Here is a 20,841-nt window from a genome sequence, read left to right on the forward strand (position 1 = left end):
GAGCAAGCCAGTCCTTCTGTGGCACCTCTTAGGCCTCTCCAACTTCTTTCTCATACATGCCTGCTGTAGCTTTTTAGTCACAACAACAAGTTGTCTTAGTCACAAGAAGTCTTCTTAGACTTCAGTAAGGTTTTTGACACTATCATCTACCATAAGATTCTCACAGACAAATTGTTGATGTATGGGCTGGATAAGCAGACAGTGAGGTGGGTTGAAAACTTGCTGAAAAGCCAGGCCCAGAGGCTAGTGATCAGTGGTGTGAAGTCCAGTTGGAGGCCAGTAACTAGCGAGGAACCTCAGGGGTCAATTCTGAGTCCAGTCCTGTTTAATGTCTTAATTAATGACGTAGATGATGAGGCAGAGTGTACCCTCAGCAAGTTTGCTGATGACACCAAACTGGGAGGGGTGGCTGATACACCAGAAGGTTGTGCCACCATCTAGAGGCACCTCAATAGGCTGGAGAGATGGACTGACAGGAACCTCATTAAGTTCAACACGGAGAAGTGCAAAGTCCTGCACCTGGAGAGGAATAACCTCAGGCACCAGTACATGTTGGGAGTCGCCCACTTGGAAAGCAGCTTGACAGAAAAAGATCTGAGGTCCTGGTGGACACCAAGTTGAACATGAGGCAACAATGTGCCATTGCCACAAAGAAGGCTATTGGTATCCTGGACTGCATTAGGAAGTGTTACCAGCAGGTCGAAGGAGGTGATCCTTCCCCTCAACTCAGCACTGGTGAGGCCACACCTGCAGTGCTGTGTCCAGTTCTGGGATCCCCAGTACAAGAGAGATATGGACATACTGGAGAGAGTCCAGCAAAGGGCCACAAAGATGCTGAAGGGACTGGAGCATCTCTTATATGAGGAAACACTGAAAGAGCTGGGACTGTTTAGCCTAGAGGAAAGAAGGTTCGGGGGGACCTTATCAGTATGTATAAACACCTGGAGTAAGGGTACAAACAAGAAAGAGCCAGGCTGTTTTCAGTGGCGTCCAGTGACAAGACAAGAAGCAATGGGCAACAACTGAAACACAAGGTTCCCTCTGAACATCAGGAAACACTTTCTTAATGTGAGAGTGACTGAGCACTGGCACGGGTTGCCCAGGGATGTTGTGGAATCTCGCTCCTTGGAGATATTCAAAAACTGTCTGCACATAGTCTAGGGCAACTGGCTCTCGGTGGCCTTGCTTGAGCAGGGGGGTTGGACCAGATGATTTCCAGAGGTCCTTTCCAACCTCAACCATTCTGTGATTCTGTGATTTTAAATTCCCAGTGAATTCAATTGAAGCAAAGTTATACCAATTCTTAAGCACTTTAAAAAGAATAACTCTCTGTGCACTCATCACTTGGGCATTGGCATTCTGATTTCAGTTCTCAGGGTATAAAGGCTGTGCCTGTACTAATGACAAAAAATAATTAATCAGTAACCTGAAGAGCATGTAGAATTTATGACTTTTATACCAAACACCAGGTTGATGACCTGTTGTTCTCCATGTTCTTGGACTTTGATGCTTGGACAGTGAGCTACACGCTCACCCAGTCACACACGCTTGGCTAGCAAACATTTACCCATGTCTGTACCGTACTGAGGATTCATTAGCAAGCACGGGGGAAAAGAACAAAACCAGTCACCAATCGCAAGAAAAACATCCCCTTCACTAGGAAAGAGGTTTATGGACTAGTACAAGCATCTCTCACAGGAAACTTTTGCAGGAGGACAGAGATCCAGAGCCCACATTTTCTCTTTTCTCTTCTGTAGCAAATACTTGGCTGAACAGAGATGGACTGGAGCAGCTGCACTTCCATTGGTTTAGTGCTCATCCTGACTTTTCTATCCATTTTGAAAATGAGAGGTTTCTGGAATAACCACCGGAGAAAGAATTTTCCCCCAGGACCAAGAGCATTACCTATCATTGGAAATCTGCATTTGTTTGATTTGAAGAGACCCTACAGGACTTATCTACAGGTAGTCATCTTTTCTATTGGTCCCATAATTGCATGTATCACCAAGCCCCGTATTCCAAGATGTCAGAGAGTCTCTCCTATTGTAACCGATGAGTTGCATCCACAGATGACTCTTAGCAAGGGACAGGAGACTGTTATTTGAGCAGAAAACTTTGAACGCAGCGAGATTTGTTCTTTATTGTCATACTTTCTCCATGCAACTTCATGCATCTAGGTTTCAGCCTTAAACAAATTAATAACAAGTGCTCACCTTCTTTTTGTGGTAATTTTGAGAAAAAGGTAACTGAATAAGGAGTGATTTTTATATGTGGTCTAACTCCCTCCACCTTCCACTGATTGACGTGTCTGGGGTTGCAACTGCAGCTTCCTGCCTTCACTGATTTAGCAACCCTTCTCATCTCCTTTTCCTCCTTTCTTCCCCAAAAGCTGAAGAGAACTATATACTCTTAATATTCAGGGCCAACAGTTGCCAGAATATACAGCAAAGATCTAAGCAAATCAAAGTAATAAATCTTTTGGTTTTCTTCTAGTGATTTTTTTACCTAGTTTATTGTAGGACTTTCCTGATTTTTAGTCAGAAGACTTCTATGAATCTGCTCCTTTCTTAGAGTTTTTTCCACTTCGACATTGAAATCACACGTCCTCCTTGCTGATGATTTTAAAAGGGATATTTGCACCTACATATCTGTATGTATGTTATATCCACAAATCAAAAAAACAATCAGGTGCAGTATCTGGAAAATCACTGTAGCATTCCAATGCAGCCTAATTGTGTTGGCAAAAGCAAGTTCCATCTCTTTTCAGGCCAATAGAACCAACATGTCTCAGCTGTAATTCAGTGAATCCATTCTAATGGAGGAGGTTTGTTCTCTGACTTGAGCTTAGCTCAAAGTTTAATATTCACACATACTTAGTGTGTAAATGCAACTGGAGACCATATGCTCACCCTGAGCATCACCACTGCAAGCATTGGAAAGTCCTTACTGGAGAACACTCTTTGAAAAGATCATGTTCTGCCACAGCTACAGCAGTCTGGGATAACAGTATCACCATCAAAGAACCTACTCTTAATTCAGCCACGTGTCGCTGCTGCTATGTTATTTCATATAGTTGGCTGGACTTGCTTGCCAGTTGCTGAACATTTTGCATATCAATGCTAAATATTTGTCTTCTGTTTCTGTGTGCAAACACACTAGAAAATAAGTGCAGTTAAGAAAACCCTCTCCTATTGTCAGGAGAATCAGGAACATTGAGTTATATGAAAATAAATCTGCCTGTACAAGACAAAAAGGTACCAGCTTAGGACAAACATTGTCTCTGAGAGAGATTCATGGTGGATTTAGTCATATATAAAAAGAGAGAATCTACCTAATGCTAGATCCTGGCCCAGAAACACACGGGGTTTTTTTACGCGATAACAGTAGCAAAGGTTTGAACATATTTAGCCTGTAAACAAAAGAAACACAATAACATAGAGATCAGTGTGAAAACATGAGTCAAAAATTGAATTTACAGGGGTTCCTGAAGGAAGACATAGATGCCAGCACAATCCTTGACTTGTTTGGTGTTTCAGCTGTTAACACTTCTGTGCGGTTTAGCGCAATAGGACTCCACCCCGGACTGTGCCATTTAGTCATTAGCTGTCATAATGTCTGGCATATTCACATTATTTAAATCAATTCTCTTTCTCTGTACTTAGGAAAACATTTAACATTTTAGTAACTTAGGGGTAGGACAGGAAAATAAGCAGCACTGAAAGGGTGGTGAATTTCTTTGTAAGCTGTAAAAGCTGTAAATCACTGTTGTCTTCTTCTGACAGCTGTCAAAAGTATATGGTCCAGTCTTCAGTGTTCAGATGGGGCAAAGGAAAATAGTAGTGATTTCTGGGTATGAGACAGTGAAGGAAGCTCTCGTAAACCAGGCAGATGCATTTGCAGAGAGACCTAAAATCCCAATATTTGAAGATTTGACCAGAGGAAATGGTGAGTTGGTTTTATTTTTCCTTATCAGCTTGCCTTATTCAAAAAATTTTTTCCTACAGATGAAGCCGAAGCTGGCATATCACTTTGGATCAGAGACCATATAAGGCATTGGAAATAGGGAGCAATTTCATTGACTTCAGTGCATTTATTCAAATTTGAAACTGTTGACAGTGACAACAAAACCACCATAACTCTAACAATAACCACAGCAACAGATAAAGGATAGAGTTACACTTTCAGGATCTAGAACAGCAGCATGCATGCCAGGGAAGGCATTTCTAGTTCTCACGATATGGTTCTAGACTTCTGTTGTGTTGGGCTTATCATAGAACCTCCTTTTCCTGACATGAGTATTATACCGCTGCTTCTCATTTCAAGCAGTGAATAATGCTTTTAAAATCTGGATGTGACAATAGAATGGAACACATACAGAATTGGGGATTTATTTCAATAAGGGAAATACTGTATACTGAGATGGGTTTCCAAATAAGAATTTCACATCCAAACTTCATTCTAATTTTGCATGAGAGTTTCATATTTACAACTCCAAAGACCCTTGGACAAAATCAGGAATAATTCTGAGAACATTTTAACAGTTGCATCTTTTGATCACATTATTTCATGTAAGCTTTCTTTACACCTCATTTTTCTCCTCGAAAAAAAATATATCTAAAGTCATTAATTACATGGTGTAACAATTTCAGTGAAAAAAATGATTGAGCATGTTTTAAGACACTACCTAAATTTTAAAGACATTTGTGCCTAGTCAGGTTTCTCCTGCAATCATCAGACATATGAGATCTCCGTTCAACTCCAGTTCCTAAGTACGATGATAAGCGGTTTGAACTTGAATTTCCAATGCCTTCTTTCTTTCAGTGACAAGTGTCTCTCAGAGATATATGTTCTTCTTAAGATTTGATTAAATACTTCTTAAATAGTTTATCCTCCTTTTTTGTACCATAAACCTATTGTTGAGGCCTGAAAATACTTAAGGGAAAATTGTTTTTTTCCTCAGCCAGATGGAACTTAGCTTGTTTTAGAAGTGACTCCTACTAAATAGCTACATTATTTGTCTACAAATTAGTTATTTAAAATCTTCTGCCACCTTGAAATGTTCTCTTTGTGTCAGGGATTGTTTTTGCTCATGGTGAAAACTGGAAGGTGATGCGAAGATTTACTCTCACAACCTTACGAGACTTTGGAATGGGAAAAAGGGCCATTGAGGACCGCATTGTGGAGGAGTACGGGTATCTGGCAGACACCATTGGGTCACAAGAAGGTGGGTAGATGGTTCATTCTTCAAACCTCTAAGGTTTTGTTCAAGTACCCAGAGGCTTGCCAGTAACCTTCCCAGGTTCAGACCTTTTTAAGAAATGTACTTCAGACTGAATGAATTTGATGAATTTGGCTCTTCCAGCATTTTTGTGTCTTGGCATGGTATTCTAACGTTGAAAAATAGCCAGTAATAGCAATCAATCATAATAAATAAATAGCAATAATTAGTATTAAATTTATATTTACAAATTACATCTCTTGCCACAATGTAATATATTCTTTTGTTCATTGTATAGGAAAGCCCTTTGATGCTAGTAAAATAATTAATGCAGCAGTTGCTAACATAATTGTGTCAATATTACTTGGAAAACGATTTGACTACAAAGACTCCAGATTTGTGAGACTTCTACATTTGACCAATGAAAGCATGAGGCTTGCTGGGCAACCTTTGGTTACGGTAATGATAAACATTTTTATGTTTCTGTTCCACTGGATGCCATAGGAACATAGTAATACTGGTAGTCAATTGTTTCTATTAAACAGAAAAATCTGAGGCTCTGAGAGATAATAGGTTTACAAGCACTTTCTGGGGCAAAACAAAGCCTGAGAGACAGTCTGGGAATCTTGAAGCCAACAATCAAACCCCCAGTCTCTCAAAAACGTACGTAAGCTACAGTTTGAATAGCGCTGGACTGAAAAAATCAGACCATATAGTGCATGAAGAGCAAGCTCAGCATTCCCCCTGCCAAAATATGGTTCACTGTATGGTTCACATACAGTGACGAGGCAAAACAGTACACTCTCAGAATATGGGGCAGGGAGAAGCTATAGAGTATGTGGTCTACCTGTACAAGGAGCCCTGATACAAAATCTATTTTCCCATGCTTCCAGTACACTGAAATGTCTCAATGAGTAATAAATACTCTCTGATACTCACATGCAATGCTGCCGCACACCAGATTCACTTCTGTTCCTTTAGGCTTTGAAACAGAAAAAAAAAGTTAGCGGAAGAGCTGGTTAAAACAATAAAAAAAGTTGCTGGCCAACATTTCCACCTCCCTGGTGAAAAGTTGCAGGTGTTTTAGTCTGACATCTACACTACTCCTGCAAAATATTGATTTGGGGCTGAGAGTTTGCCATGTACTCAGTGGTCCTTGATGGATTTTCTACCATGAATTCTTCCAGTCACTTTTTCATGTTCTAAAGAACAAAATATTAATGTTAAGTCTTTGGTTTTGCATCTGCAAAATGGGCGCAATATTATTAATTTGTTTCTGTAGTGTTTTCAGACCTCTGGCTGGTAAATTCTCTCTGACATCTTTCACTCTTGCAGATATACAACATCTTCCCACACCTTGGATTCCTCCTAAGGGCTAACAAGACTCTTCTCCAAAACAGAGACGAATTCCATGCTTATGTACAAGTTAATTTTGTAGAATGTCTCAAAACCCTGGACAAAAATGATCGAAGAAGTTTTATTGATGCTTTCCTGGTTAAACAGCAGGAGGTAACTGAATCTTTTCTCATTTATTCCAACTTTTATGGTTATATGAAGACATTTACAATTTCCTTTCAGTCCTTATAATTATAGCTATATTTCTTTAGGGAATCTATCTTTGACAAAACACATATAACAAACTGGTAGAGTTGAACAGATATTTCACTCTGTTGCAGTTCCAAACCCTTTTAATCAGCAAACATTTATCCTTATTTACACTTTTCTTCAGACTGTATCAATATATTTACAGAGGCTGCATCTTTTTATCTGCTCTCTCTGTTGTCCTAGCCCTTCTGGCTCTTTCAAAAACATAATGCATTACAGAACAAAAGCACTATCTGGGCTTTACTGGGATCCTTATTTGGGGTCTCTGATATATCTGGGTTACCTTCTTCATAGAGAAACCAGCCCTCTCTGAAGCTGGCCCCAGTAAACACAGAGATCATGCAAAACATAAAAAAACCTACGTCAACACTATTCTCCAGGTACAAGGCCAAAGTTCTTCTTTGTCTGTCACACTTCTTTAAAATATAGGATTTATTTCTTAGTAAATGTTTAGCTACATAAATTGCATTTTCACATGGAAAGCTTTAAGTTTTCATCCTTTTATCTCAACCACTTCTTTCAGGAGAAATCCACTACCAACGGGTATTTCCATAAGGGCAACTTGCAAAGCTTGGTGAGCAATTTGTTTACTGCTGGTGTTGAGACAATTTCCACCACACTAAACTGGAGCCTTCTGCTGATGCTAAAGTACCCTGAAATTCAGAGTAAGTGGTTTTATGACAGATGCTGTTACACTCAGTTCATTAGGAACTGAACAGGAACCTGAAGGGTCAACATATCTGTTAATGCACTAAGTTACAAAAAGTCAAGATTTCCAGCTAATTATTATCTAGGTATTGCTGTGCCCTGTGGTTCAGACCCAGTGAGGGGCACACTAGTCAGCCTATCAGTAGATTATAAAAAGAGTTCATATGGGCCAGGTCCTTTGCTCAGTAAAATCTCATTAATTAAAAAGAAGAGAGCTGTCCTGTGTTGGCCAATGAAATTGTTCCAGGGTTCCCTCAGAAACAGGCTGTTGATAAACTGAAGGCCTGTGCAGATGTTAAATGGACTGTACTGAGGCTTTAAATACCTGAGAAGATACAGGGAATTGCCCTTTGTCTGACAACCCCATTCCAGTTTATGATACAGGGTGGTTAGGAGTCAGGTGGGGTTTTTGAGATACTTCTTGGTCAGAGCAAGAAACTTTAGGCAGAAGAGAGGGCAGAAGAATACAAGTATTTAGGTTTCTTATTGGTAAACAAATACTCAAGCACTGTAGTGCTGTCCACCTCCCATTATTTCTGAAAGGAAAAAAAGAATTTACGGTTTTCACCCAAGGTCTTTTATACTTTATATCAGTAAAGCACAGTATGTCTCAGGGATGAATGAGTCCTTGTCTCCTTCTTACAGTTGATTTTTTCCTCAGGAAAGGTCCAAGAAGAGATAGAACAAGTGATAGGGTCAAACCCCCCACGGATCGAGCATCGAACTCAGATGCCATATACGGATGCTGTCATCCATGAAATTCAGAGGTTTGCTAATATCCTGCCGTTGGATTTGCCTCATGAGACTGCTGCAGATGTCACTCTCAAAGGCTATTTCATTCCCAAGGTGAGGTGCCTACAGGATTGTTTCTTTTAGCATTTCTTCTTTCGCAAACCTGGTTAATATGATAAACATGAACTCTCTAATGAAGTCACATAACAGCAGTCGGAATAATCTCTTTCTCCAGGCTGACAATCTTGAAGTGTTATTGCCATTACTGCCACCACAATATCTGCCCACGGATTAATCCCACTGTCTTATTTTGCAGGGAACCTACATCATCCCCTTACTGACCTCTGTCCTGCAAGACAAATCGCAGTGGGAGAAACCAGACATGTTCTATCCCGAGCACTTTCTTGACGCCAACGGAAAATTTGTGAAGAAAGATGCTTTCATGCCTTTTTCAGCAGGTGCCTTCTCTTTTCCATTTACTGCTGTTGCAAGTATCGATCTTAGATAAGAACTACTTGTACCAGGGTTTGTTGTTACTGAAGCCTGGCTTCCACACCGTCTTTTTCATGGGACCTTTTCACAACCCATATTTCACAGATTTCTCAGGACACACCTCTGATAAGAGAGAGTACTCACAAATGCCTGCTAACTCCTCCAGCCTCTGGATGTTATTGGTTTCTCAGTTAATATTCAACGATTATAAATGAGAATTTGTAGTGCCTTCTTAAATATGAGGGACGTTTTCAGCAAATTCCATGATGGTTTAGATAACACATTTCTGCATTATAAACTGTAGCCCACAACTGCTCTATGGCCTGGGCTTGTGTCTGACCCTTACCATACCCAGCTGCATTGTCCATGACCACACACAAAGCACACAGGAAAGGTGGCTTCTGTGTCTTTCTGGGGAACCATGTTTCATTTTTGCATGTCCCTTTTTTAAAAGTCACGAATAATGTCATCTGGGATCAAGACTTCACATACTGTGCCAACAAATAGGAGTTGCCTTATATAAAACCCCAAATTCTGTGTAAAATCAAAGGACAGAGAGGGATTGCCTTTTGAGATTTCCACAGAGTGTGACGTTCACCTAAGCTTACACACCTGCACCATGCACCAAAGCATGGAAGATTCTGACCCCCACGACGACTGCTCCTTCTCTGGCATTTCTCCTGCTTTGCAGGCTCTGTCATTGCTCAATTGAGTTCCTATACATCAGTCTCTGGCTAACTTGTCTATCAATCCTCTCCACAACACTGCATTTTTTATAGACCCTATTTGTGTATTTTTAATTCTGCATGATATTTGAATAAGGTTTTTTCTTGTCATACTCACCATCCGACATATAGTAAATAATTTTTTTCATAGAAGGACTTACGATACTTCCAATTGACAGGCCTTCTTTTCAGATTTAAGTCTAGATGTTCTGGCTGAAAGCCAGAAATCCAGGGAGCGTCAGGTCTGGGCATTCCCTAGAGGGCTTATTTGCACAGCCATGCAATAGCTCCTTTCCCACTTTCTGTCATACAAGGGAGGTAAAATCAAATCTTAGTTCAAGTTTTTGTTAGTTCTAGCCTTGAATCATCATGCTCTGATTAAGGCAGTTTACAAGCCACTGAATTTGACCAGGACTGAGAAAAATTTATATTCACAGCGCTTTTGAAGAAAGGCTTATATTAGGAGCTCCATAGAATATCTCCACCACCTTCCTCCTCAGTCCCACTCTAGCCAGCATCTGAGTCTCCAAGGTCTTTTCTGACAGATTTTAGTATAAAAAATTGCCTGTGACTAGACTAATAGAGCCAAAGTCTAGACTAAACCAGCCAAAGTTGGTCTGGGATCCAAAAATTGAACCAAGTAGAGGAAAAATCTGAAAATGAAGAAAAATACAAATTTTATTGAAAACTGGAATTAAGGAATTCAGATTGCATTTTCATATATTTCTCCCCAAATGCAAGCATTAAGGCAAAGGAAAAGAAAAAAAAATCACCAGGTAGCTTTGATATCATACCTCTGAAGACCAAGTATCCTCTCTCTCAGGTGATTCTTGTACTCAATAGACTTCTAAGAGCTACTGTGTTCTTTATTCATAGCTAGGATATGACATTTCAAGTGTTCTGGATTCCCACTGATTTTCGTCACAATAAGAGCTGCTCAGACATTTTTATTTCTTCTAACTATTGAAGAAGCAGCTCCCACTGTCTTTCTTATGGCCGGTCTTCATTTTATTCCAGGGCGGAGGATCTGCGCCGGTGAGACTCTTGCCAAAATGGAGCTCTTCCTCTTCTTCACCAGCCTCCTGCAGAGGTTCACCTTCCACCCTCCCCCTGGAGTTTCTATCTCAGACCTGGACCTCAGCCCTGCTATTTCATTTAACATCATCCCCAAACCCTATAAAATGTGTGCTGTAACACGTTTGTAGAGCTCTAATTAGCATCAATTTGTTTCAAAAATGTTTACATTACTTTTTCATTATATCTGCTTTCTTAATTGTTTGGACAAAATAATTCTCAACACTACATCTTAATGAAGGTTTCCAGTACTTCTAAAACAAAGTGGTGTTCTTTTGTTTTTTATTTATTGGGGGAGGGCAGAAGTGGACCAGAAGTGTGGACTAATTGATGACTCATGGATTAACCTATTAGATCACCTAGTCTGGGCTAAATAATACAGACCCTCATCTTCCACATTCTTTCTTCAATTTTCACTTGGTAATGTGTGTTTCTTGAAAGCATATCCCCCAGAAACGCTCCCAAGTCCAGGTTTCTCCAAAGAGACACATAGATGGTGAATCTGTGCCTAGCTTGTACTAGCCTGCTTAAAGACAAGCCCTGCAGAGCCTCTGTGGTGAATGTGGGATGTTCAGACCTTCAGGTTGTCAGAACAGAAGGGTTATTTGGTCTTGGCAGGCAGATGGGTTTGAAGCTGGGTTGAATAAACTGATGTTCCCCAATGCCTCATAGCAGCTTCTCCCCTTGGCTCTTCTCCCTAATCCTTCCCCTCTTCAGGAGCATTCAGTCCCTGCTTCTGCCTGGGCAGTAATCAGTGCTGACCCTCTGTGGCCTTAAAGCTCAGCTTTTCTCAGGTTGGCTGTTTTACGCGGCACTAGACAATATTCCCTGTTCTGCCATTTCTCCTGAGAGTAGGTATTGAAGCAAGACACCCATTCCTTCTCCTGAAAGGAGACACTCCTCTGAACATCCCCTTTCATTTGATATCCAGGTGAAGGATATCACGAGAATACTCCCTAGCCTGGTACGGCCCTCGGACTATTACCCCCTACTGCTCTTCCATGTGGGGGGCGATGAAGCTGCAACACGAAGTCCTAGGGCAATCAAAAGAGACTTCAGGGCCTTGGGACAGCTAGTAAGGGACTCTGGAGCACAGATTATTTTCTCCTCTCTCCTTCCAGTTGTGGGCAGTGACACTAGAAGGAACAGAAGCACCCAATCTATTAACTCATGGCTCCGTGGCTGGTGTCATCGCCACAGATTTGTTTTTTTTGACAACAGGATGGCCTACACAGCACCAGGTTTGCTGGCGTCTGATGGGATTCATCTTTCTCAAAGGGAAAAGAGAATCTTTGCTCAGGAACTTGCGGGGCTCCTCGACAGAGCTTTAAACTAGACTCGAAGGGGGAGGGGGTTAATATCAGGCTTGCCCGAGGGAAGCTGAGGGACAACATGCTACGGTTAGAGGGAGAGGGTGCCAGCGAGGGCACTCAGCCTGTGTCTCTGAGATGTGCGGGGTACGCTGGGGCACAGCCGAAGTCGAACAGAGTTGAGCTAGGGGATACTGAGGCAATAGGAGCCAAGAGGGAAATGCCAGTGAAACGCCTCAAAGCACACAAGGGGTGTTCTTCTATGAAGGAGACACGGACGACAGCCCAGCTGAAGTGCCTCTACACCAATGCACGCAGCATGGGCAACAAGCAGGAGGAGTTGAAAGCCATTGTACATCAGGAAAACTATGATATGGTTGCCATCACGGAAATATGGTGGGATGACTCGCACAACTGGACTGCGGCGATGGATGGCTATAAACTCTTCAGGAGGGATAGGCGAAGCAGGAGAGGTGGTGGGGTAGCCCTATATGTTAGGGAGTGTCTGGATAGTTTAGAGCTCGATGATGGTGACGATAGGGTGGAGTGTCTATGGTCTATGTCTGATTCTTATCAGGGGGAAGGCTAACAAGGCAGATATTGTGGTGGGAGTCTGTTACAGACCACTCAACCAGGATGAGGAGACTGACAAACTATTCTATAAGCAGCTGGGAGAAGCCTCACGCTCGCTAGCCCTTCTTCTTGTGGGGGACTTCAACCTACCGGATGTCTACTGGAAACACAGTACAGCTGGTGAGGGAGCCAACTAGGGAAGGTGCCCCACTGGACCTCTTGTTCACGAACAGAGAAGGACTTGTGAGCCACGTGATGGTTGGAGGCCGTCTTGGGCAGAGTGATCACGAAATGATAGAGTTTTTGATACGTTGAGAAGCGGCGAGGGGGGTCAGCACAACTGCCACCTTAGACTTCCGGAGGGCAGACTTCGGCCTGTTTAAGAGACTGGTCGAGAGAGTCCCCTGGGAGGCAGCCCTAATGGGCAAAGGAGTCCAGGAAGGCTGGACATTCTTTAAGGAGGAAGTCCTAAAGGCACAAGAGCAGGCTGTCCCCAGGTGCCAAAAGACGAGCCTGCCGGGAAGAAGACTGCCCTGGCTGACTAGAGAGCTCTGGCTCGAACTCAGGAAAAAGAGGAGAGTCTATGACCTCTGGAAGAAGGGGCAGGCAACTCAGGAGGACTACAAAGGTGTAGCGAGGCTGTGCAGGGAGAAAATTAGAAGGGCCAAAGCTGAGCTAGAGCTCAATCTGGCTGCTGCTGTAAAAGACAACAAAAAGTACTTCTTCAAATACATTAGCAGCAAAAGGAGAGCTAAGGAGAATCTCCAGCTCCTAGTAGATGGGGGAGGGAACACAGTGACCAAGGATGAGGAAAAGGCTGAGGTACTTAATGCCTTCTTTGCCTCAGTCTTTAATAGCAGGGCCAATGTTCTCTGGGTACCCAGCCCCCGGAGTTGGAAGATAGGGACGGGGACCAGAATGGAGCCCCCATAATCCAGGGGGAAATGGTCAGTGACCTGGTGCACCACTTAGACACTCACAAGTCTATGGGGCCTGATGAGATCCACCCGAGAGTACAGAAGGAACTGGCAGATGTGCTCACCAAGCCCCTTTCCATCATTTACCAGCAGTCCTGGCTAACTGGGGAGGTCCCAGCTGACTGGAGATTAGCAAATGTGACGCCCATCTTCAAGAAAGGCCAGAAGGAGGACCCGGGGAACTACAGGCCTGTCAGCCTGACCTCGGTACCGGTGAAGCTGATGGAGCAGATCATCCCAAGTGCTATCACATGGTATGTAGAGAATAACCAAGGGATCAAGCCCAGCCAGCATGGGCTCAGGAAAGGCAGGTCCTGCCTGACCAACCTGATCTCCTTCTACGACAAAGTGACCTGCCTAATGGATAAGGGAAATATGTGGATGTGGATATAGTCTATCTAGACTTCAGTAAAGCCTTTGACACGGTTTCCCACAGCATTCTCCTGGAGAAACTGGCTGCTCATGGCTTGGACGGGTGTAATCTTCGCTGGGTAAAGAACTGGCTGGATGGCCAGGCCCAAAGAGCTGTGGTGAATGGAGTTAAATCCAGTTGGTGGCCGGTCACAAGTGGTGTTCCCCAGGGCTCTGTGCGGGGGCCAGTTCTGTTTAATATCTTTGTCAATGATCTGGATGAAGGGATCAAGTGCACCCTCAGTAAGTTTGCAGATGACAACAAGTTGGGCGGGAGTGTTGATCTGCTTGAGGGGAGGGAGGCTCTGCAGAGGGATCTGGACAGGCTGGATCGATGGGCTGGGGCCAGTTGTATGAGGTTCTACAAGGCCAAGTGTTGGGTCCTGCACTTGGGCCACAACAACCCCATGCAACGCTACAGGCTTGGGGAAGAGTGGCTGGAAAGCTGCCACGCAGAAAAGGACCTGGGGGTGTTGGTTGACAGCCGCCTGAATATGAGCCAGCAGTGTGCCCAGGTGGCCAAGAAAGCCAATGGCATCCTGGCTTGTATCAAAAATAGTGTGGCCAGCAGGAGTAGGGAAGTGATTGTTCCCCTGTACTCGGCACTGGTGAGGCCGCACCTCGAATACTGTGTTCAGTTTTGGGCCCCTCAGTACAAGGGAGACATTAAGGGGCTGGAGCGTGTCCAGAGAAGGGCAATGAAGCTGGTGAAGGGTCTGGAGCACAAGGCTGATGAGGAGCGGCTGAGGGAACTGGGGTTGTTCAGCCTGGAGAAAAGGAGGCTGAGGGGAGACCTTATCGCTCTCTACAACTACCTGAAAGGAGGTGGTAGAGAGGTGGGGGTCGGTCTCTTCTCCCAGGTAACAAGTGATAGGACAAGAGGAAATGGCCAGGGGAGGAAATTTTACTTCACCGAAAGGGTTGTCAAGCATTGGAACAGGCTGCCCAGGGAAGTGGTTGAGTCGCCATCCCTGGAGGTATTTAAAAGACGTTTGGATGAGGTGCTTAGGGACATGGTGTAGTGGTGGTCTTGGTAGTGTTAGGTTTACAGTTGGACTCGGTGATCTTAAAAGTCTTTCCCAACCTATACGATTCTGTGATTCTGTGATCCTATTCCCTTGGTTTTGGGGGGTTTCATATCTACACTTCTCCATATGCTTTTGTCTCCTTACCCAAACAAGATTCTGATGATTAGGCTGTAAATAATTAAATAATTATGGGGAGATTCAATCCACTCTAAAGTTGATATACAGAAAACAATTCACTTGCTATAACCCCAAGCCTCTAGCACCATTTTAGATACCCTCAGATATTTTGCTTGGCCTTCAGCTGCCAGGCTGGGGGGACAGGGGTCCCTGCCATATAAGCCCCATGTGCATGTTTCAGATCATGTAGACACTACAGACACCTACGAGTGTTCAAATGTAGTCTGCTAGATAGAGACTAATGATTAAAGGCTGAAAAGTGAAAATAATATGAGAATCCAAAAATTGCATGAGTGGTTGCATCATTTTTATATTCAAGAGAAAATTTGCCCTTCTCTCAGATTCTTCTAATGTAATAATTTCCTTTTAATTTTAAGGAAAACTTTTACAAAGGAGTAGTAAACTTCTCATTTAGATCTGTTTATTTTAGTTTCTGGATTCACAAAGGTGTTAGAAGGAAAGGAAATTTAGCCTGAGGTTTTTATTTGTTTCCAAATTCCAGAGGCAAAGACTTTTAAAAATCGTGTCTCTCCTACTTTGCAATCCAGGTGGCAGAACAGGTGCAGGTGAAAACCTTGTCAACATGGCGCTTCTCCTGTTCTTTACAAGAGTCCTGCAAATGTTCATGTTCTTTCCTTTCCCTGGAGCATCCATTTCAGGTCTGAAGACAGTACGGTGCACTAGCCTTTTAGTAGATGTTTTAGGATCTGGCCTATGACTTGATAGTCTTTTTTTTGCTAATACATAAATCCACACACTCCTGTGACCACAGAGGATTGTACAGGTGTAATGGTGGCAGGAGTCTATTTTTTTCCACTTTTTGTGAACATTTATAGATGTTTCCAAATCCATCCTTCAGCACGGCCATTTTAAACAATACACAATTGTTTCCACTTCCAGTAGAGGACAGACCAGAAGAGCAATGCAGAAGAATGGTCAAACTTACTAGATACAATAGGAGACTACTCCTACATATCTTCACGGTGCTCACTGAGCTGTATAATCCCCTCTGAATTGAGCTGTATATCCTCTCTGAAATTGGGTACCATTTTGCATCTCAGAGGGAACAACTTTAAAAAATCAGAGCTGTTGCACTGGAAGTTGTAGTACGCCACATCCTCACAGCCTCTGCTGCTATTCAGTCCAGAGCTCCTGTGAGAAAAACTAATGCAACTTACAGGACATTTCCATTGCAATCTTATGCGTGTCTGTCTTCTGAGCTATGTTTGCACTTGGAGAAAGTGATGTTTTTCATCAGTTAGCTCGTATCTGTGAAAATTACAATTTAATTAGCTTTACCAGCAATGAAAATATTTTTTTCATTCTCTGCCCCTGAATTTTAAATGTTAGAAACATTTATGAAACTATGGAGGTGTTCCACTGAAGGCAAGGTTTGAAAAAGGGAATCACTGTAGAAAAGGTATTAGAAGTTGACCGTTAGAATGGTGATTACATTTCATTTTCTGAAGCTGTTCTTTCTCATATCATCAAAGTACTCAAAAGAAATGAGATGTTTGCATTTCTTGCTCCTATTAACCTGTAAACCAAACACATTTATCTCGGCAATATAAGAAATCTAATGTAACAAAAAGTCTTGCATTTATCTTATAAATAAAGATTCTGAAGCCATAGAAAGAATGTGATAATTGAAAGTGTGATCACAGTGCATGAAGAGGTGGAAGGTGATACAATTGCCCTGTGGTTTCCTGAGAGAGTGCTTCTGTATGTACAAATCAGCTAATCTTATCTAACCATCTCTGTACACATTGATTCACATGACCTCCATTAACCTACTATCTAAGGCTTTTCCACGTATTTAACTTCAAAGAGAGAACCAGATCAAAATGGATTTTTTAGTCTTTTTCCAGCTCTAACATTTCAGAAAAAACCCACTCAGTTTAAACACTGTTTTTTAACTTGGGGGTTGGAGACAAAATGATGAAAATAAATTATTTTTTCATGAGCAAAATAAGCCCCTATTCTTTACACTACCTCTTGCCAGGAGTTGCCATCAGCCGTGGAGAGGCTAAACCTCCATTTCCAGGTCTTTACTAATTCAGAAGAAAGAGGACATCATCTGAAAGATGTCAATGCCAGACTGTTCATGAGTTATGGCACAGTTGTTTGATGTTTGCAAGATCACCAGGATGAACATCATCATGGAGGCTGCAACTCCTCCAGGTGAGACGCACACACTTCAGAAGAAGGCAGAACCCTGTTGTACCAGAGACAGGACATTCATTCACATCTAATGTTCACCAAAAAGGCCCACAGGTATAATCACAAGAGTACTTAGTCTGTTGGTCTGCCCAATACCTTGGACAGTTTGGGCACACTACTGTCAGACACACCAGCTCACTGACTGCTTCTCACCCTGAGAAGAAACAAACTCTCCCTCCACCGCATGACACTTGCATCTGTAAAGTGCCAATTTCTTCTTTAATCATTATTTCTCTCTCATTTCCCTGCTATTTTCTGTTGACCTTCTTCCAATGATGAAAGGCCAAAAAAGCTACAAGTAAGTCCAACAGCCCTGAAAATTTATTTCACAAATATAGATGTATCTGACACAGCCTACCATATGCGAAGAAACAATAGTTATGTACTTGTTATAGCAGATTACTTCTTGGGAAAAACCTTAAGCCAAGTTGACCTGAGTCCAGAGGGTCATTAGGATTATTCCCAAATATTCTGCAAATGGATAACCTCAGTAATAAAGCATGCACTCGTGGAAAATAGCTGGTGCTTTTGTAATGAACCTTCTGACTTGCTATTAAACACTGCATAACCACTGTCTGCAAATTCCAGCTGTCAGAGGGCTCCCACCTCCTGGCAACAGTAAAAGGAAGTTAAAATTGACTGAGAGCCAAATTAGCCCTAGGCTGATACTGCTTCAAGCCTCCGCATCTGCTCTCTCCCCTAGGCAGCGTGGGAGTCGAGTGGTACTATGGGTTCAGGCCCAGCATCCTCAGGGTACCACCCAGATACACCAGGGCTCATTGGCTGAGTGCTGGCGCAAAGAACACGGTTGTTTACTGAGCAATCACTACAGGGTGCGTAGGGGACCCTTCCCAAGCATGATGATGGACACCTCTTTTCTATGTGCTTATTTTTGTGCTTTATTTTGTGCTTTATCTACGTGCTTTATTTTCTATGTGCTATTATTGCTTATTTCCTGACTCTTCTATTGACTATGAAAAATAGAAAGTTTCGGGAATAGACATTGCAGAGAGAATTTCCCCCAAACCAAAATCTTACACATCATTGGAAACCTGCTCATCACAGATTGAAAGGGGCCCTCCCAGGTATTGCTTGTGTAAACCTTATTTTTCTTTCTACTGTCCCACCGCGCAGTCAATGAGTATTTGTGGTGGTGCTCTCTGTCTAAACTTCAACCCAGGTGCAGAATGACATGTATAAACCAAACTCCACCTAAAAGTGCAATAGGAGGAAAACTTCAAATACTACATAATTCATTCCCTTTACTGTAGGTGCCCTTTTATCACATCACCATATAATTTCTGATTTCTCTCAAAAATATTTTTGGCATTTAAAAAGAATCACCCCAGTTATGAAGAATTCTTATCATTTTGGGACTAATATACAAAGTATGACCAGAAAAGAAGAGGTTACGGAGAGGCACAAGATCATGTATGCCTCTGTGAGAATCCATTGCAAGGACATCAAAACGTCTAGGCTGTGGCCAGGGCCTGCTCCAGTACTGAGTCTGTAGACCCTGGTATGCTCCTTTTTCTTTCATGAAGGAAAAGTCATCTTCTCTTCACATAGCAGATGACTCCTCACACTGTTCCATTAACTGGCAATACTTCTAGGAGTAGATAGAGAAGATAAATCCAGTTCCATGAGAATTTCAAGTTCTTCCCATCAACACCTTTCTGAAGGCAAGAAAATAGAAGCAGCAAAGCTCATATTAGTGCTTCAGTGAGCTCCCCACACTGGATATACTTTGAGGGTTTTCAACTGAAAAGTCAACAGTCTCATCTGAACTGACCCTGCTCTTTCCTCCAGGATCTTTATTTCCCTAGGCAGCCTGAAATTCTGCCTTTCATATGGCAGGATTCTAAGTTGCATGACCACCTCAGGCTCTTTGCTGAGGTATCTCTGTTTATCAAATGGTTATTTTCTGTCTTCAAACCAAACAACCACTGGATGTAGTTACCTGGAAATTATCCTCCCTCTCGATAAATGTAGGATCTCCACAGCTTCTGTAAAAATGGCCTGATTGGGCTGAATGAGATAGAATCTAGAGGTAGACATCTAGCCTTATCGAAGGCAATGGCAGAATTTACCTGGATTTCAGAAAGACAAGGATTATAATCTTGATATATTCAGTAATCCTAAAATACTAGGGTGCCTTAAACCCAGATTGGCCTTTGAATCCATGGTGTATACATCTGTGCACCTGCTCACACACTAACAAAGCACTATCGTTTCCTGCAATTTTCACTTTTCTATGTTCTTGCAGAAATTCTCCGTTGTATGCCATAGCTCCCTCCTGCCAGGAATCCCTGCTTTGCTCAAAAAATATATTCAGTTCTTAAAAATTGATGAAGTAGAATTGTAGCTTGGTTTTCTGAAACCAAATCCGCCAGCCCTGTGTGAGTGACTCAGGTACACATACTGTCTTTCAAATGTCACCGCACATACAAGTGACATATTTAATGTAGTATGAAACTCAGAAAGCTAAAATAATAATGGAATATTTCAATATTAGTGAAATTAAATGTCTCAATCGACCTTTTTGCCCTCCTTTTAGAAAATCTTGTAATTTTTAGTCCAGGACCTGCTGATAATTCAAAATCCTTTGTGCCCTAAAAGGATGTGTGCATCCTACTCTGCTCCAGGCATATATTTAGCAATGGGAGGTGCCTGCCATTAAATCATCCTGTCAGGTACACACTGCAAGTCAAGTTACCCCGGAATTAGCCCATGAATGTGTTGAGCATCACCTCCTCGCAGACCTGCAGGCATCCAGTCCTTCCAAAGGTCTATGTACATAAACTATTTACCTTTCTCACTCACCTATGTCATTGTTAGTTAGATTGCATTGTTAGTGATGCCAAAGGATGCAAGGAAGAAAACCAGCAAGCCAATCAGTTGGCTTCTGTGTGAAGCTTTGAAACTAGGTGAAGCCAGAGCTCATATTATTTGAATTTTTAGCAGACTGACAGCTGCTGTTCAGAGGCTCCCTGACAGCTGTTTGGCCAGCAATATGCCACTGCTGTGCTTCTAGCCCACATTGTCTGAATCAAAGGAGATCTGAGTGACAGTGTTGACATAAGTCAAGCCAGCAGCTTAGAGGACAGGCAAACCTTGGAGGAAGAAACAGTCTCTTGGGTATTAACCAATCTATGCTTTTTACTTGGATCTGTGTAGAATGTATTTTTTTCCTCTCTTGCTTTCTATAATATACTTCCTGGGCATATGCTGTTTGCATAAAACCTTCACAGTAATGGTGCCAATTACTTAGTCCAAGGGTGCCAAGTCCTTTCAGACAGGACTAAGGACACCCTTGCTGTCAGTATCAGAAGAAATAGGCAGAAAACATAATGACCAGGCCCATGGTTCCTCCCCAGTCCCTGCAGCGGCTTTCTGTAGGCTTGGTTCTCTAAGGTCCTTCCCCTGAAGCTCGTGGCTCATTCTCTCAAGCAGAGAGACCAACCTAACCTTGTTAACCCCTCAAATCTTCTTTCCCTTCGCCCTATGGCTCGTCTCTCTCTTTCCCTCTTTTGCTCTGTTTCCCAGACAAATTCAGGAACGAATCTGCACAGCTTTACAGGGTCCCCTTCC

General features: G+C 42.5%; 1 protein-coding gene across 1 annotated transcript; it reads left to right on the forward strand.

Moving 5' to 3' along the window:
* The first annotated feature begins 1,778 nt into the window (after positions 1-1,778).
* LOC140650246 (cytochrome P450 2K1-like) lies at positions 1,779-10,685 on the forward strand. Its single transcript, XM_072858316.1, has 9 exons — positions 1,779-1,964; positions 3,783-3,945; positions 5,075-5,224; positions 5,517-5,677; positions 6,554-6,727; positions 7,347-7,488; positions 8,193-8,377; positions 8,580-8,721; positions 10,498-10,685. Exons 1-9 carry the CDS (start codon positions 1,779-1,781, stop codon positions 10,683-10,685), a joined length of 1,491 nt encoding a protein of 496 aa, XP_072714417.1.
* Positions 10,686-20,841: the final 10,156 nt, after the last annotated feature.

This window comes from Ciconia boyciana, chromosome 3, assembly GCF_034638445.1.
Source record: "Ciconia boyciana chromosome 3, ASM3463844v1, whole genome shotgun sequence".
Taxonomy (NCBI): domain Eukaryota; kingdom Metazoa; phylum Chordata; class Aves; order Ciconiiformes; family Ciconiidae; genus Ciconia; species Ciconia boyciana.

Excerpts from the sequence above, each read along its gene's own strand:
- LOC140650246 (XM_072858316.1), top strand. The coding sequence starts at position 1,779 with ATGGACTGGAGCAGCTGCACTTCCATTGGTTTAGTGCTCATCCTGACT. Across the intron at positions 1,965-3,782 it reads CCTACAGGACTTATCTACAG|CTGTCAAAAGTATATGGTCC; the intron begins GTAGTCATCTTT and ends TTCTTCTGACAG. Across the intron at positions 6,728-7,346 it reads TCCTGGTTAAACAGCAGGAG|GAGAAATCCACTACCAACGG; the intron begins GTAACTGAATCT and ends CACTTCTTTCAG.